Raw genomic sequence first — 17,954 nt, 5'->3', positions numbered from 1 at the left:
AAACAAAATATAATTTTTAAGTAAAAGGCCAAACTATGACATAGACTTTAATAACTATAGTTATCTAAATTATTAAATAGTTTTATGCATTTAATATTTATTATGAATCACATACAGTAGCTATAATAAAAATTTTCAATATAATTTTTAATTTTAATTTGCAATTTAATGGGATTTTATTAACTTTTAAATAAAATCCTAACTAATATACTTGGAAAAGTTTCAAATAAAAATAATCAATAAAATTTAATATAAAAAATCAATTAAACAAACTTTGGTGTATTATAATGATATGTCCGATGAAAATGTAATAAAATCTTTTTTTATTATTACATTAAATGACTAACTAATAATCGGTGTCATTGAAATTCAATAGCATTTTATTATATATTTTAATATATTGTTTGTATCATTGATTTTATTTTAAGAGAAAGAGAGAGAGAGAGAGAGAGAGAGAGAGAGAGAGAGAGAGAGAGAGAGAGAGAGAGAGTTTTCCAATTTTCTATGCTATTGAGTAATAAAAATATAACAATTTTTACATAATAATAATACTAATAAAAAAATACTAATAATATGACATACAGTGGGTTAGTGACGTTAGGTTTTTACGGTTTCCTACTATTATTTTAAAGCCTTGTATTACAAAATATTTATTTAGTTTTTTTTAAATATAAGGAGTTATATGAATACAAATAAGTGATGTTATCTAATACCAGTAGTAATAGTATTTCGGTTATAGTACTACTGTATCACATTTTTTTTGATAAAATACAAAAATTTATTGAATAAAAAAAACGTTGCAAATTATTTGAAGGATTTTGTTGTTGTGTTGTAAATTGATTAAAAAATTATTCACTAATTTATTGTTAAAAAAATTTATTGCTGATTGAATCCTTAATACTACTATCTAACTGTACGTATTATATATACAATGATATATTGCTTTTTTACGTAGGTTTGTTGGCAATTAATTATCCAAAATAGTTAGTACAGTAATATTGTAAAGTAACTGTTAATTTTTTTATAACTAGAATTGTCAAAATTATAATAATAAATTACTGGACAAATTATCCAAAAAACATAGATTTTTTAATGAAATTAATTAGCTATTATCAATTTTCTATAAAAAATATTAAATATATAATTTCAAAATAATGTATAGTCACAAAAATAATTACTAGATAAATTTTTTTAATTTTTTAAAATTAAAATTGTAAATACTATAGAATATATATATATATTAAATATATGATTTTACATATAAATGATGGACATTTAGTAATCATAGAATTGACGTAAGTATATGATACTATTTATTTATTTTTTAAATTTATAATCATAAAAATCTAGATTGTTAAAGTCAACATATATCAAATAAAAAAAACTGTAAAAATACTGTACATGGTAACATACATATAACACACTGTATATATATCATATAAATATATATATATATATTAAATTATATATTTAATAAAAATTTTCTATATAATCATTGACGATAAAATAAATTTTTAGATTGTATTATATATACTAAAATAATAATTCGATAAACTGTTACTTTAATTAATATATATATATATAATATATTTTTATTATTAGATTAATTGATTCAGATATGATATAATCAATCGATTTATCAGATACTGATGATAAATAACAAACAAGCAATGTTACAGTTATCTGTTATATTATTATATAATATTAATAATAATAATAATATTTATTAAAAATTATTAATGCATTAAGTAGTTAGTGTATAAAAAGTGTGAATTTGACTATTGGATATAAATTTTATTTCAAATATAATTGAATTTTTCACACCTTGAATGTGATATTTTTTAAAAATTATTATTTTGTTTCTATGATAAACAAAAAAAAAAGGATAAATTGTGTGAATTATACAACAATTATCAACAATAGCGTATAATAATGATAATAATAAAATACTTAATTATATACTGTATATAAACATTGATATTTATGAAACAAAAAATAATAAACTTTTGATTGAAAATATAGAAATTATAATATTTTGATACATATTTGAGGTTAAGATAATAATTTTTTATTACTTTAATAAACTTAATGTAATGAAAATTATTGCTGAAAATATAACTAAAATTATCAACAACAAAAATTGTTTATTTATTTAATTATTTAAAATATTAGATTTTTGATAATTTTTTGCGTAAAGGGTTTTATAATTTGTTTCATAATCTGTTTTAATCATTTGTTTTGACATATTAGATGTCAGATTGTTTTTATCAAAATTTATTAACTGATTTAAATAAATTTTTTATTTTATTAATATTGTTTAGTAGTCCCGTAATAAATAACAAAAATGTATGCAAAAATATTAATATATAAATTTGATTAACATTTATTTTTTTGTGGGTAATATTTAATTGTATATAATTATCATTATATTATTAGTGTTAATATTATTATTATTATTGATTTAAATTTAGATTATTTAGGCTTTATTTTATTACATAAGCAATTCAATTGATGTTTTATTATTAATTATTTTGATATGTTTACTAAAAGTTTTAACCAAAAAAAAATTTAAAATAATTTATATATTATAATTGTGTAATAGTTATAAAAGAAATTAAATAAATCAAATTATATTTACATATTAATGTGGTGTCTATTATAAAACAATACGATTATGATTAATTATATAAATAATTTACTAAAACTTATTATATTTAATACTATATTAACATTTAATTTCAAACTATTGTTATTTCATAATTTTAATAAAGATTATATAATATATAGTTTATAAAATAAAACAAATATATTATAGTTTAATAAGAAAAAAACTAAGTTTATTAAATATACGCTAAAATGACTAAAACAATGGTAATTAAGAAAAAATAAATAATAAAATATTCATTTGTTTTTTATGAAACTTTTTCTACAATTTTATTTTTTATTATTATTATTGTTAACAGTAAATCATTTAGCTAAATAAATACAAACTAATAAAAAATAATTCATTAATTTATATTTATATTGTTTAGTACATTATTTTTTTTATTAATATCATACATGAAATTATATTTTTGTGATAAATATTTTTATTTTTTATTTTTTAAATATATATATAATTATGTTTGTCAACTGTTGTGAAGTGCTATTCATATTGTATATTCAAATCATACAATATTAATAATAATAATAACACACAAACATACAGTAAAACATATATATATATATATAAACTTCAGTCACACACTTCAGCATATAATTTGATTGATTTCACTTTCAACTCTCTTAACATACCTTTCAATTCAATCGCATACCTGTCCTTTCAATAGATTGCTGTATATTTTTAGTATTAATAGTCACTAACTATGAAAATACTCAACTATTTTTCTGAGAGATAAGAGAGAGAGAGAGAGAGAGAGAGAGAGAGAGAGAGAGAGAGAGAGAGAGAGAGAGAGAGAGAGAGAGAGAGAGAGAGAGAGAGAGAGTTAAATTGGTAAATATTTTTTTGTTGTAAAACTTAAAAATTAATTTGTTAGCAAATAAAATAATAATAATACCGGTAATAATAATAATATTAATATTAGGTAAATATTTTTTGAATAAAAATGATGAGACTTTTTTTCAAACAAAAAATCAAGGACAAGGACAGGTAGCATATATGAATTGATGATCAAACAATAATCTACCAGTGCTCATCATCACCATCCACTTTGTAAAATATTGTTATTTATTAGTTTTTATTGTAAACATATTTTCTATCTGCAATAGTAATAGTAATTAATATAAATCAACAAAACAATAGACTAATTAATATTTTATTTATAATTAAATGTAAAAAATTACTAATTTATAACCTATAGTATGTTAATTAAACTTTATGATAAATAAAATCATATAAGAAATTTGTATAATTAATTTTATAATACATATATATACTTAAAACTAATTACTTGTTTATTTTTTAATTTTTAATTTTTAATTTATACGATATATTTGAAATAAAAACAGTTATCTAATTGTGAAAACAAAATTGCGATTAAAATATGTTATTTAAAAAATAATAAATACAAACATTTAGTATATTATATTGATACTATTAATATAAATATATATATAATAAAAATTTTATTTAAATAATAAATAACATATAAGCAATGTTTTAATTTTATTTTATAATAATAATAAAAAGTATATTGTTTAATACTAAGTAACAAATAATATAATAATATTATAAGTTATATTAAAAAAAGATATCATAATAGTTTACATAAAAAAGTTATAACAAATAGATGTTATTTACAATATTTTAGTTTAGATAAAATTGATTTTTTAAAAATACTAATCATTTTTTTTGAGAAATCAACGCCTCTCTCTCTCTCTCACTTTTATTTTAATTGTTAATGAATTTTATGTTATAATATATATATATATATATATAATATTTATGTAATGTGGACATTACGTTATTGAAGTGTATGTACCCTCCGGGCACCGATAGTTAGTGAATCGTTGTGTTGATTTGCTGGTTAATTCTCCTTATAGGAAAATTATACCGTAACTTATATATAATACTGTATATATACAGTACATGTATGTGTCATATCATATAATATAAAAAATACATTATAAACTGCAGTATAAATTTTATTGTAGAAATATATTACAGATAAAAAAACATTTATACTTTTAAAAACATTATTATTATAAATATTATACACATATATGAGACACAACTAAATGCAACTAAAACAGTGCATCAAAACTTTTGAATGTCATTTAGTATTATTATTATTATTACTTGATTTAGTATTTATTTTATTATTATTTTTTCTCTCCAAAACAACTCATATAAAATATAAAAAGTGATTTTCTCAACAAGTTTTATAATATTTGATTAGCAATTTTGGTGGTGAACACACAACACAACAATTATTAATTTTTTTTTTAAAAAAAGTATTTATATTGTTATTTATATATATATATATATATATATATATATATATATATATATATATATATATATATATATATATATTAAAAGGTTATTTAATTTGTTGTTTAAAAAAAACTTAATTATTATATTGTTTTAAAATACTAAAACTTTTTTTGATTGTGTTGTGTCTAATTAATTAATAATGTGTTTATAGTTTATAAAATATAAATAGTTTTTGGTTGTTGTTCAATACAATTAGAAATTAAATAGCAATTAATTTTTCTGCTACTACAACAACACATTAAATTATCAATATAATTGTTTTGCAACATATAAATCAATTGATATATTTTAAACAATAATTATTTGTGACTTTAGTCTAAAAGTAAATCAAATATCATTTATACGAATCAACTAAAAAAACATGTTATTTATCCAAAAAATAAATAAATAACAATATTATATCAATTTTATTTAATACCAAAAATGCTTATTAAAGTTAATAAATGCTTATAAAAAAATATTAACACAATGATAATGATAATATTAATAATATAATTTGTTATATAAATAAATTTTTAAAATATATATACATTATATGAGAAAAATATGGATCTGAAATCATCATCAGATGAAACCAATGATATTATTAGTGACACAATGGATGATATAGTTGTCAATGTCTCTGATAAAAACTACAAAAGTATTATTGTCGACAAAATTAATAATAATAATAATAATAATAATAATTTAAATCAATTGAAACACCAAATTGCTGTCCAATTGACTGACATTGAAGTCGGTTTCTACAGACAAACGCCATTATTGGTTGGTCTAAACCTAACGGTTCCCAAAGCAAACATCTTATCAATTGTCGGACCAAAAGGTAGCGGCAAAACATTGATACTTCAATGTATTGCTGGTCTGATTAGACCATCAAACGGCAAGATTGAAGTGTTTGGCGAAGATTGTTCACAACAACAACAACGACAACAAGAAATTTACAGATCTATTGGATATATGCCACAAAAATTATCACTTTATGATGGATTAACTGTCGAAGAGATAATGAAATATTTTGGCCAACTTTACCAATTGCCTCAGGAGTTGGTCCAAACAAAGATTGACTATTTGGTTGACTCGATTTCGTCGACGACAAACAACAACAACAAAAAGAGTACATTAATTAGACAACTGACCACTAATGACAAAGTAGTCGTATCGTTGGCCATAACGGTACTACATTCGCCTCGATTGCTGCTCATGGATGAGCCTACAAGACATTGCGATCCGTGGCTCAAGCGATCCATTTGGCAACAGCTCCGGCATCTCTGTCTAACCGAAAAGGTTACGATAGTAGCCACTAGTAGACACATTGACGAATCAAAATATGCCGACACTGTGGCACTGGTCGGACGAGATGGACAACTCGTTGAAGAGTCGGTACCCAAACATTTTGCTAATGATTTTGCTTCAGTCGATGATATGTTTGATAAATTGTTTTTCAATAAACAACAACAACAACAACATCTCATTGACAACAAGTTTTGCGGAACAAGTTGTCTATCAGTGACGACAACTACAAGTATTACCACAATTCAGGATCAAAACAACATTAGTAAAGAAGAAGAAGTATTTGATGCCAAAGAAGAAGTTACCGAAAGTCAAACATCACTCTATGTGACCACAGACGACGACATTGACGGTCAAAGTGGTAGTGATAGTGGCTTTAGGAGTGGATGGATCAGTAAATCAGTTACCACTAAACGTATATCAGCTCTCTATTACAAGAATCTGAAACAACAGATGCGAAACAAATGGTTTCTTATGTTTTACTTACTATACCCGGCACTGGCTGTCAGCCTGTTTTGTGCCTGTATTGGCAAAAATCCATACGACATACCCGTCGGTGTCTACAATCCTGATCGGCCGTCGTTTGTCAGCGATATTATACTCAAGAGTTTCAATCAGAAAGTGATTCAATTGATTGAATACGACACGTTTGAGTCGGCCTACGAAGCCGTCCGTCATAATCATGTCTGGGCTATGCTATCGTTTCCACACAACTATACCCGATCTATGCTTCACAGATCATCGCAGGTAATGTTTGTTATGTTTTTTTTAATTTAGTTTAGTTTGTATATTGTATTTAATTTTTATAAAATCTAAATAATTGATAATATTATTAATGATATTAGAGAGGCTAATGTATAATTTTTTTAATATATTTATTAATTATAAATTAGTAACCAAAAAAATAGATTTAATTAATTCTATTAAAAGTGAAAATAAAGTTTTTTTTGGATAATTTTTCTATAAAAAACATTTTTAAACAAATTTATAGTTTAATTTTGGTAAATATATACATTATTAATAATTTATTGATATATTAGTATTTCATAGTAAATGCATTTTATTAGAAACTTTATTTATAATTTATATATAACTGTATAATATTTTGTTAGACTCAGAAATAATTTAATATTATTTAATTTTTTGTTGTTGAAAAATAATTTAGTTATCAAAAAAGGCATTTTTTATTTTGTTTTTGTTTTTTATTTAAAAAAATCTCTATCAATTAAATCAGTTAAAAAAATAAAAGCAATTTACGTAAAATAAATTTATTATTTCTATTAATATACACACATAGATAACTGACAAATGTTTTGAATAATAATTTTTATTATTGGCGTATTAGCTTTAAAATTATTTTTAGCATTTATTTTTTATTTTTATTAATTTATAATTGTGGTATTTCAATGACTTTTTTTTATTTACTTAAATTAAAATTAATATAATGACTAATACTTACAAAATATTATATATATATATATATAATGATATATAATATATAATTACAATTTATTTTTCATTTGTATTGCTTTAGCGTTTCTCAAGATTAGAATTTATGATATAATAATTATTTTAAAATTTAATTTATAAAATGTGAAAACTTTATATATATATATATATATACTGTATATATAAGTTGCAAGTTATGTGATTTTATTTGGTGATAAATATTTTTTTATAATTTTTTTTAACTGTATTTACAATTCAATGATTTTTTTTTATTAGAAAATATATATATATATATAACAATTATTTTCATTGTAAAAAATTTAATAATTTTTTTTAATAGGTTAGCACAGTTAAATAATTATCGATTAGGACTAATGTCTAAATTTTTTTATTATTACGAAAATTTTTTTTAATGATTTTTCTAAAATAAAAATGACAAGGAAATCATAGCATAAAAATAAACTTAATTTTTATGTAATATTTTTTATTTAAAATAAAATAACAAAACCGAAAAACTCTCCCATCAATGAAATGAAAAATAATATAATTTTTTTCTTACTTAAATTACAATTGACATAAAATATGGGTAACATTTTTAATACATAAAATAAATAAATATTATAATTACTTTTTTTTGCTATTAAAAATATATGAATTAAACAAAAAACTATCGCATATTTTATCAGATGATAGTATTTTTTTAAAAAATTGTATACAAATACATGTAGTTTTAAGCATTTAAAAAACATCTAATAATTATATTAAATAATTTATATCATAAATAATAATATTAGTAAACTTTTTGTCGTTGCATTTAAATAAATTACTGTATATAAGTAAATATTTATATATAATATAATTAACAATATTTAAGGTTATCAATTGAAATTAAACTCATTTAAGTTAATATCGTATAATAAAGTATAAGTATATACAGTAAATATATTATATTATATATCTAAATATTTATCAAATTAAAAACCAAAAAAAAATTATTTAATACAGTATATGCAAAAATGTTGTTAACATTTTGATTTGTATATTTTTTTTAAAAAAAAATTCACTCATTTCACTATCAATATATTTTAATAATAATTAAATAAATACAGCAAAAAGGTCACGTACAACAAAAAAAATTGCAAAATTTTTTTTTATATATTTCATATAAAATTATGACTTCAGGGCGTTTTTGACTTAAATAAAAATCATATCATATTATATTTATTTTTTGACATTTTATCCCTTTACTAATATCTTATATAAATATATATTATTTAAAATGATTAAATATTTTGATTAACATTAAACATTAAGTGTATTTATTTGACAGATATTTTTTTTAATACACAAAATAAAAGTTAATTATAGTTAATAATAATAATTTTTTTGTGGATTAATTCATAGGGATGTGAATCAGGTGAAGACCTAACAGAAATTGATATCGTCGGCGATGGCGATGACGACAACAACGGTGGCGATGACGAGACCACTGCCGAAGAATCGATTGTCGACACCAAACATATCGTCCGACACAAGAATGACAACGAATCGATTGATGATAATAAAAGACAAACTAATAGATCAATCGGAGATCTGGAGATTATGGATGACATGATGTCGTCTACGATAGACAACAACACCATTACCAACAACAACAACAACAATAGTAAAGAGATTGATAATACAGCCGGTGATGATGACAACGACAACGACTATGAGATAATAGATGAAGAACCGAAACTAAAACTATTGACAACAATTGATTTATATATGGATAATAGCAATCTCTTAATTAGCGGTGCCATCAAAACACAGGTAATACTGGCACTGAAAAAGGCTAAAAACCGATCCACAGATATGAACGACGGATACTCGACACCACTACAGATAGTCGATCCCAATGTTTACGGTCCGTCGGAGGCCGAGATGTCCGAGTTTATAACACCGGGCATAATCATTGCCGTAATATTTTTGTCGTCCACACTGTTCCCGGGTCTGACACTTATCCAGGAACGCCGTAACCAACAATTAGAGCGGTCGACATTGGCCGGTGTTCGGGTATCGGAAATTATTTTAGCCCATCTACTCATTCATCTATTGATACTATGTTTGCAAATTAGTTTCATTATGTTTGTCACGTTCAGTGTATTTGATATGCATTTAACGGGATCAGTATATCTGGTTTATCTATTGCTTATGATTCAGGGCGTAACCGGCCTGAGCTATAGTATAGCTATAGCTTCGGTATGCACTAGCGAAGTCTATGCCATTATCATATGGTTGTCCACATTTTCGTTGGCCGTCACTATGTGTGGTACATTCTGGCCAATTCAATGTATGCCACCGGCGGCCGCACTGGTATCCAAATTGTTGCCGCAATCTATTGCCGGTAATGGTTTGAGATCTATCATATCGAGAGGATGGGATCTATCCTATACTACTGTTCAACTTAGTCTAGCAATACCATTGGTTTGGATATTAATATTATTATTGATATCAATAATGATTTTCAAAGTTAGAAAATAATAATTGATTTATTATCTCCAACAATAATAAAGTATTTTTTTGCATATTTTTTATCATATATAATCATATCACTAATATAATGATTTATTACATTAATATACCACTATATTATATTAATGTATTAATTAATTATATAATAATTATTATTATTAATCATCATATCTCCTAATGTTAAATCAATACTACACTATTGCTATTATTATTATTACGGTAATATGTATCAGTATATCAATATTTAAGTCATAACTTTAAAAAATACCGGTAATATTAATTATTTAACATAATTTTACAGTATATATTATTATATATATCAATTATTTGAAATATATTTCAATATAAATTTATAAATTTAATTATAAATTTGATTTACTATAAATTATTATCAATGTATTTTTAAAAATTATTTTATATATCTACTTTTTTAATGTAACAATTAATATATTACAGTACTAAAGATATTTATTATGTGATAATATCTATATTTAATTTGAAACCATGTTAAATAAATTATTATTAATTTTTTTAAAGAAAATATTACCGTATTTGTATTATTTAATTATACAATTGTTTACTATAACCAAATAATAATAACTACTTTTATAACATTTTATCAATGATATTTAAAATAAAATAAATGTATTATTATATAAACTGTAATGCAATTAATTACTGGTAAATAATTATACAAACATTTATAATAATAGTAAAAAACAAATAATTTATCTGTAATTACCATTTTATTATAATAAAAATTTATTTTATATCGACCAAAAAAATAATAATAAATAATAAATCAAATTGCATCAAAATTAAATATTTCAAAAAAACAATTGCACTTCAAAAAATACCATTTAAATAAAGTATATTAAATATATAAAAATATAAAATCCCTTTTTAACTTAAATACAGTATAATTTGATTATTTTTTAAACCGAAATTAAACCGAAACTGATTTTTATTAGACCGAAATGCTTCCATCTCGGAACTTAGATTTACCGATCAATACGTTGAGTAGAAATGGTTGTCCACTACGGCTAGCCGTTTTGGCCTCTTCAAATGCTTCCTGTAGGCGATCTCTATCATCGGCTCCTAATACCATTCCTCGGGCGCCCAAACCCTCAACTGCTTTATGATAGTCACTGTAGGCCAGATTGCATGCGGTATCGGCGCCCAACATTGGCTTCTGTTCGCGGGCTATCTGTGTCCAACAGGCATCGTTGCCGACCACTGCTATTATTGGTAACTAAATAATAATAATAATAATAATAATAATCAAAATAAATTATATAAAAAATAACAACAAAAAAACCGCATTACTTTATGTCTGACAAATGTGTCGAACTCGATGAGCGAATAGCCGAGCGATCCGTCACCAAAAACGACCACAACATCCGAGTCTGGACGGCATAGTTTGGCACCGATAGCGAAGCCGGCGCCAACACCGAGCGTACCGAACGCTCCGGGGTCCAGCCAACGCAGTGGTCCTCTGGGACGGAGTACGTAAGCGGCTGAACCGACAAAATCGCCGCCGTCGGCAACAATAATAGTATTATCATCTAATGATTTGTCTAAATCGTGCAAAACCTATGAATTTAAATCAAAAAAAAATTTAATCAAAAAATTATATCTAAATCTAAATTATATTTTGTTCATTACTTTTAACGGATTCAAGTGTTCGTCGGGAATGTTTTCGGCCATTTGTCGGGCGTTCTGCTCTTTCTGAGTTTCCCGATCGCGTAGCGTATTGATCCAATCGGGGTCTACATTGAAACCGCCACTACCGGCCAGTTGTTGGGACAATTCGACCATAAACTGTGCGGCATCGGCCTGGATGGCCAGTGCCGGATTCCAAAAAATCTTTGAATTTTTGTACAATTGTTCCTTATTTCGATTGATGGCAATTATTTTCGACTTCTTCGAGAACGTACGGCCATAGGTTAGACGAAAGTCGGCTACACCGCCGCCGAATATTACGACGTCCGCTTCGCGCAGCGCTTCGCCTCGACATTGTTTCATTTGGATTGGCGACGACTTTCCCAGTAGTCCGCGGGCCATACCACCCAAATAAACGGGTATTCCCAGAGACTAAGCAAGTGGTGGTGCAAAAATAAAATTTCAATCAATCAATCAATCATAAACACAACAAAAACAATACTCACTTCAATGGCAGCCCTAAGCTTTTCAGCACCGATTGGCGGCAGTACTGACTGCGAAGCTAATATGATAAGCGGTTTTTTGGCTTTCGATAACAATTCTAGAGCACTGGCAATCTGGGATTTGCTAGGAAACGGTACATCAACGGGAACCGGGTGTGTTGGCTGGTCCTGGTCGAAGGCACCGGCAAATAGATTCTGCAAATAGTTTTTCGTATACCAATTGATAACTTTGCCCACTAGTCGTTTGTTGGATGAACGGGACATAATCTCTTTCTTGATGATCTGATACGGATAGAGTACATCGACGGGCAGTTCGACAAATACGGGTCCGGGTGTACCGCTCTGGGCAACTCTGAATGCTTCGCGTAGTTTGGGAACAATGTCACGGACGCTGGTGATAGTAATGGCCATTTTTGTGATCGGTTTGAACAGTGAACTGTAAATTACCGGTAAAAACAATTAGTTAGCTATTAAGTTGGTCACATATCGGGGTTAGTTGAGATCAGTGGTACAGTAGTAGTAGTAAATCGTTTAACTATACATTTGGTCGATGTCTTGAAGGGCACCCCTGCCTTTGAGTAAGGAAGCGGCGGCGCCGCCCAACACTATGATCGGCGATTCGGCCATTTGTGCATTTTTCACGGCCGTCACTGTATTGGTAACCCCTGGACCAGCGGTTACAACGGCAACGCCCGGTATGCCCGACAGGCGAGCAGTAGCATCGGCGGCAAACACTGCAGTCACTTCGTGTCGTGTGTCCACTACACGAATACCAAGTTTTTCCGATGCAGTCAGTATGGGTGCAATGTGTCCGCCGGATAAGGTAAAGATATGTTCGACGCCATGCGATTGCAAAACTTTGGCCACCAGTTCGCCGCCGTGACGTAAACTTTTTTCGTCCACCTATTCATTGCCAATAAGTGACAAACAAACAAACAATACACAAAAAAAACAAAGACATAATTAGTTGTGTAAACATTAGACAACAGTGGGATGTATTGGTGGTGATAGTTGTCATCATCATTGCTGTTGTTATGTATGTATACCTTATGAAAGTAGTGGTAAAAGACATTAGCCCTCCTCAGCCACATATTTATGATCATAAATATCGGATAAAATGTTTGCAAAATACAGAATACGATCATCAAATAGAAGAGACAGGATATGAATGATTGGATCAGTGGTGATGACGACGACAACAAAGACGATGACGACAAGGACGACAACCCTAACCACTGATGGACTGCCATTAAGTTATAAAACTGACAACTAATAGGGATATACTGTATATAATGTAAACAACAAAAACAAATACTAGTATAACAACACACAACACATGCACTACAGCTATAGTATAAATAGCTAACTATTGGCTATTTTTTTAAATACTAATATTAATACTATTAATATAATTCACTGATAATCGCAAACTTATATATAAAAATGATATCAAAATGTATTGATTTAATTGAATAAACAAAAAACAATGACCTCTTTGTCCAAAAACAAATATATACTGTAGTTGTCTTCAAATATAATATTTTTAAATAATTTATTACAGTATAACAACTAGTACTGTATTGTAAGTTACAATACTGTATTTATAAGTGACAAACAAATTGAAACATTTTTTAAGGGTACAGTCTCTCTCAATATATACAGATAGTTTATAATATTGTATTAAACACTAACTTAACAGTGCATTTCATTTATATATGTATATCAAATATAATATGTTTTATCTAAAGTATAACAAAAAGTTTATATAAGTATTAACAAATTATTTAACATTAAGGGTATCACCAGGTAATTCAATTAAAATTTGTTTTATTATTAATAAATAAAATCAATTGTTATAAAAATTATTATAAAAAATTGTTTTAATATTATTAGACAATTTATACCTGTATTTTATTTTTATAGTAAACTTATTAATGTTTTTAAAAAAAATAAATATTAATAATTATCTAATAGATGTATCATCTAATTTGTGGAGTTTAGATAAAATTAAATTTAAATATCTATATATATATATAATTTAATTTAACTGTAATTTATTGTTTAATTTGAAATAATAGTTGTTTGATTAAATTACTAAATAAAATCAATTTTGATTTTTTTAAAATTATTATCGTAATAGTAGTTTCATCAAAAAATAACAAATTTTATTTTTAATATTAAATGCGTTTAAAAAATAATTATTATAATTTATTAAAAATTTATTTGAAAATATTTAATTAAAAACATAAAATATTATATTTTTAATATAGTTCACCCTTGGTTATTATTATTATTATTAAATTCAAATGTCAAATGAGCACTCAGTTGTACTCATTATTTAATATTAATATATAAAGTTATATCTAATAATATAATAAAATAAAATTATTTCTCTAATAGTGATATACCCATAGAGGAGGCCAACCATGAGATCGCATATAAGTACATAATATATAAGATTTTTTTATATAACATTTATAACATATATTTAAAATTATATCTTAACTAATTGGTGCATATCATTGGTGGTACATATATTAGTTGTATTTTTTTATTTGTTGGCAAATTATTTAATAATAATAATAAAGTACACTAAGCACTTAAATAAAACTAATTATCAATAATTATGTATCTAATCTAATATATTAAATATATTTATATAGATATTTATATGCAGTATATACTTAAGCATTCAATTATTTATATCATTGACATTCAAAGTTAAATCAATTTTTTAAAAATACAATATTCAGTAATATTAACTTGGTTATATAACTTTATAACATAATTTTATATGTTTAATATAAAATAATTTTTATTATAACTTGTAATGTATTTCATATTTATATATTTTATGTAATTATAAAATACTGTAGTTTTCATAAACATTATATATATTGCTGTATCGATATATATTATATTATATTTTTATTTGCTTATATGAATATACTGTAATATAATTTTTAATAAACTAAAATTTTAATCGATTTACTGTATATTTATTATTTAATAATAATTTGTTAAACTTTTTTTTTTGTTGTTGAAAATTTATGTTAATATTATAAATAATTTTTGTAATTATTTAAATATTTTTATTTAATTAGAATATTTAACTATAAGTTCAGTGATGATGATATTAAATAAAAAATAATAATAAAAAAATATTTTTAGATCATATTTTTTTGGTCTAAATTACATTTTTTTTAGTATAGTTAAATATTTATAAATAAAAAATTATAAATGGTTTAAAATTTCGCAATTTGAAATTTTCTTCAAATTAATTTTCTATATAATTTGCCAACAAAAAAAATAAAAGTTTAATTATTGGTAATTTTTAGATATTAACATAATCAGTAATTTTGATATTAATTTCAACAAAACAAACAAAATAATTAAAAAATAAAATTTGTTAAATATAGTTTACTTTTCCAACAACAACAACAAAACAAACATTTATGTCATAATTATTTATAATAATAAAAATATAGTTATTTAACTATAGAAATAAATATTTAAAAATTTGTTTTTAGTTTTTTTTTTGTTACATCAATATTTTGGCACTCAATCACTTATATAACACTTGACTAACAGGTATTTTCAAATAAATATAAATAATAAAAAACTCGTTCATTACTTTTGTAATAACAACAACAAAAATATTTAAAAATTTTAATCAAAATATTTATAAAAATCTCAAGTTTTTGTTGTTGATTATAAAAACATTTTTAAATATTATAGTTTTTTTAGTTATAATTTTTCATGAAACTTTATTAATTATTAATTTGATCCACAATTTGGTTATTATATTAATAGTTAGTTTAATTTTTTTATAAATATTATTATTATTATTATTATTACACTGTACTATATATATATAAAAACTTCAAACAAATTATAAATAGGAATTTATTTTAATAGATTAAGGCATTACATTACACATACACACACAAAAAAAATCTATAATTTTATATATATTTATTTAATGGGATAATCAATATATACAGTACTGATGTTAGCATTAAAAAAATAAGTTATTATATAAAAAAAAATATTATTATTTTTTGTTTAAATCTACATAATATGCTTATAATAATTAAGCAATAATATTAAGAAAATTAGGATAAAATTATTAATATAATTGTATGATTGTTTTGAACTACTATTATTGGTAGTGGACATGGAGTTTAGGACAGTCATATCCTCTTCGGTTAGACTAAAGTCAAATACCTGTAGATTTTGAGACATACGCTCTTTTCTGGTACTCTTAGGTATTGCCGCAACACCTTTCTGTAGTTGATAGCGTATCAACACTTGACTACCGGTTTTGTTATGTTTAGTGGCCACCGATTGGACAGTCGGATCGTCGACCAGTCGTCCTCTACCGAGTGGCGAGTATGCGGTCACTTGAATACCCGATTGTTGACAATAGTCGATAAGCTGTTGATTGTTGTTCAACGGATTGCTTTCAATTTGATTCATCTGTGGTACTACTTTGGCTGTCTTCAATAGATCCACTAAATGATGTTTCATGAAATTTGATACACCAATAGCTCGGACCAGTCGTCTGTCCAATACTTCCTCCAAACCTTTCCATATATCGCTATTTACAGTCATATTATCTGATGGCCAGTGAATGAGCATTAGGTCCACATAATCCAAGTTCAGACGTTTCAACGACTGAACCACTGTCGACACTGTTTCGTCTTTTATGTTATCAATCGGGTATTTCTTGAAGAATATCTTAGTGGTAACAAACAGATCCTGTCTGAGGACACGACCCGTTTCTATCAGATCGTTGACGGCTTCGCCAATTGATTGTTCATTTTCATAGTACTCGGCCGTATCAATGTGTCGGTAGCCGATGTCGACGGCATCGTAGATCATCTGTTTGGCCAGCGATTGGTTGTCCCAAACATTATTACCCAAACCAACCACTGGACACTTGACACCATTGTTTAGTTCTAACTCTTTGAATACTTGAAATAAATAATTAGAAATTAAAATTTAAAATTCAATTTATTAAAACTAAAGCATAAATAATTTGCAAAATATTAGTATAATTTATATTATTAAATATGATTATTATTAATACCTATTAAAGCATTTGATTGACTTATTAATAATACTAGTATTAAAAATTGTATTAAAAACAATGATAGCATATCACAAATTATTATATATATATAAAAAATTGTCCTCAAAATTAAAAGTTATATTAAATTTTATAATAAACTGTAAATATATTGAAAACAATTATTAATATTAGTTACTAAACAATTTTATTCACTATATTCTAATAAAAGTAAAATTTTTATATATAAAATTAACTTTTGTTTTATAATTATTATTAATTTTTCGTAGTAAAACATGTGATGAATAAATGATTGTTTTTAAATACATTGGCGTTGTTTTGTTATTATTATTATTATTTGTTGTTATAATCATTAAAAACCACTTTTTTGACAAATAAAAAAAATTTCAAGGCAAACTCATAATAATAATAATAATAATAAGTTAATTATTTAATACATAAAATT

General features: G+C 24.5%; 3 protein-coding genes across 3 annotated transcripts; 1 reads left to right on the top strand and 2 right to left on the bottom strand.

Moving 5' to 3' along the window:
- The first annotated feature begins 5,542 nt into the window (after positions 1 to 5,542).
- Positions 5,543 to 10,507, top strand: LOC128957116 (ABC transporter G family member 23-like). The gene is made up of 4 exons (XM_054302830.1): positions 5,543 to 5,636; positions 5,733 to 7,033; positions 9,140 to 10,204; positions 10,502 to 10,507. The coding sequence occupies exons 1-4, from the start codon at positions 5,543 to 5,545 to the stop codon at positions 10,505 to 10,507; spliced, it is 2,466 nt and encodes an 821-aa protein (XP_054158805.1).
- Positions 10,508 to 11,060: 553 nt separating this feature from the next.
- Positions 11,061 to 13,786, bottom strand: LOC128957145 (2-hydroxyacyl-CoA lyase 2-like). Its single transcript, XM_054302863.1, has 6 exons — positions 13,464 to 13,786; positions 12,959 to 13,320; positions 12,421 to 12,853; positions 11,918 to 12,346; positions 11,579 to 11,845; positions 11,061 to 11,504 (listed from the first exon to the last, which is right to left on the bottom strand). The coding sequence occupies exons 1-6, from the start codon at positions 13,665 to 13,667 to the stop codon at positions 11,220 to 11,222; spliced, it is 1,980 nt and encodes a 659-aa protein (XP_054158838.1). The 5' UTR covers positions 13,668 to 13,786; the 3' UTR covers positions 11,061 to 11,219.
- A 594-nt stretch (positions 13,787 to 14,380) lies between these two features.
- On the bottom strand, positions 14,381 to 17,551 carry LOC128957115 (9,11-endoperoxide prostaglandin H2 reductase-like). Its single transcript, XM_054302829.1, has 3 exons — positions 17,510 to 17,551; positions 16,578 to 17,393; positions 14,381 to 14,400 (listed from the first exon to the last, which is right to left on the bottom strand). The coding sequence occupies exons 2-3, from the start codon at positions 17,299 to 17,301 to the stop codon at positions 14,381 to 14,383; spliced, it is 744 nt and encodes a 247-aa protein (XP_054158804.1). The 5' UTR covers positions 17,302 to 17,393; positions 17,510 to 17,551.
- Between the last annotated feature and the right edge of the window lie 403 nt (positions 17,552 to 17,954).

Source organism: Oppia nitens, unplaced genomic scaffold, assembly GCF_028296485.1.
Source record: "Oppia nitens isolate AA-2021 unplaced genomic scaffold, nextdenovo-longstitch-racon4-pilon3 scaffold36_pilon_pilon_pilon, whole genome shotgun sequence".
Taxonomy (NCBI): domain Eukaryota; kingdom Metazoa; phylum Arthropoda; class Arachnida; order Sarcoptiformes; family Oppiidae; genus Oppia; species Oppia nitens.
Note: the sequence above shows the minus strand (reverse complement) of the source record. Positions and strands in the feature narration are given on the sequence as shown.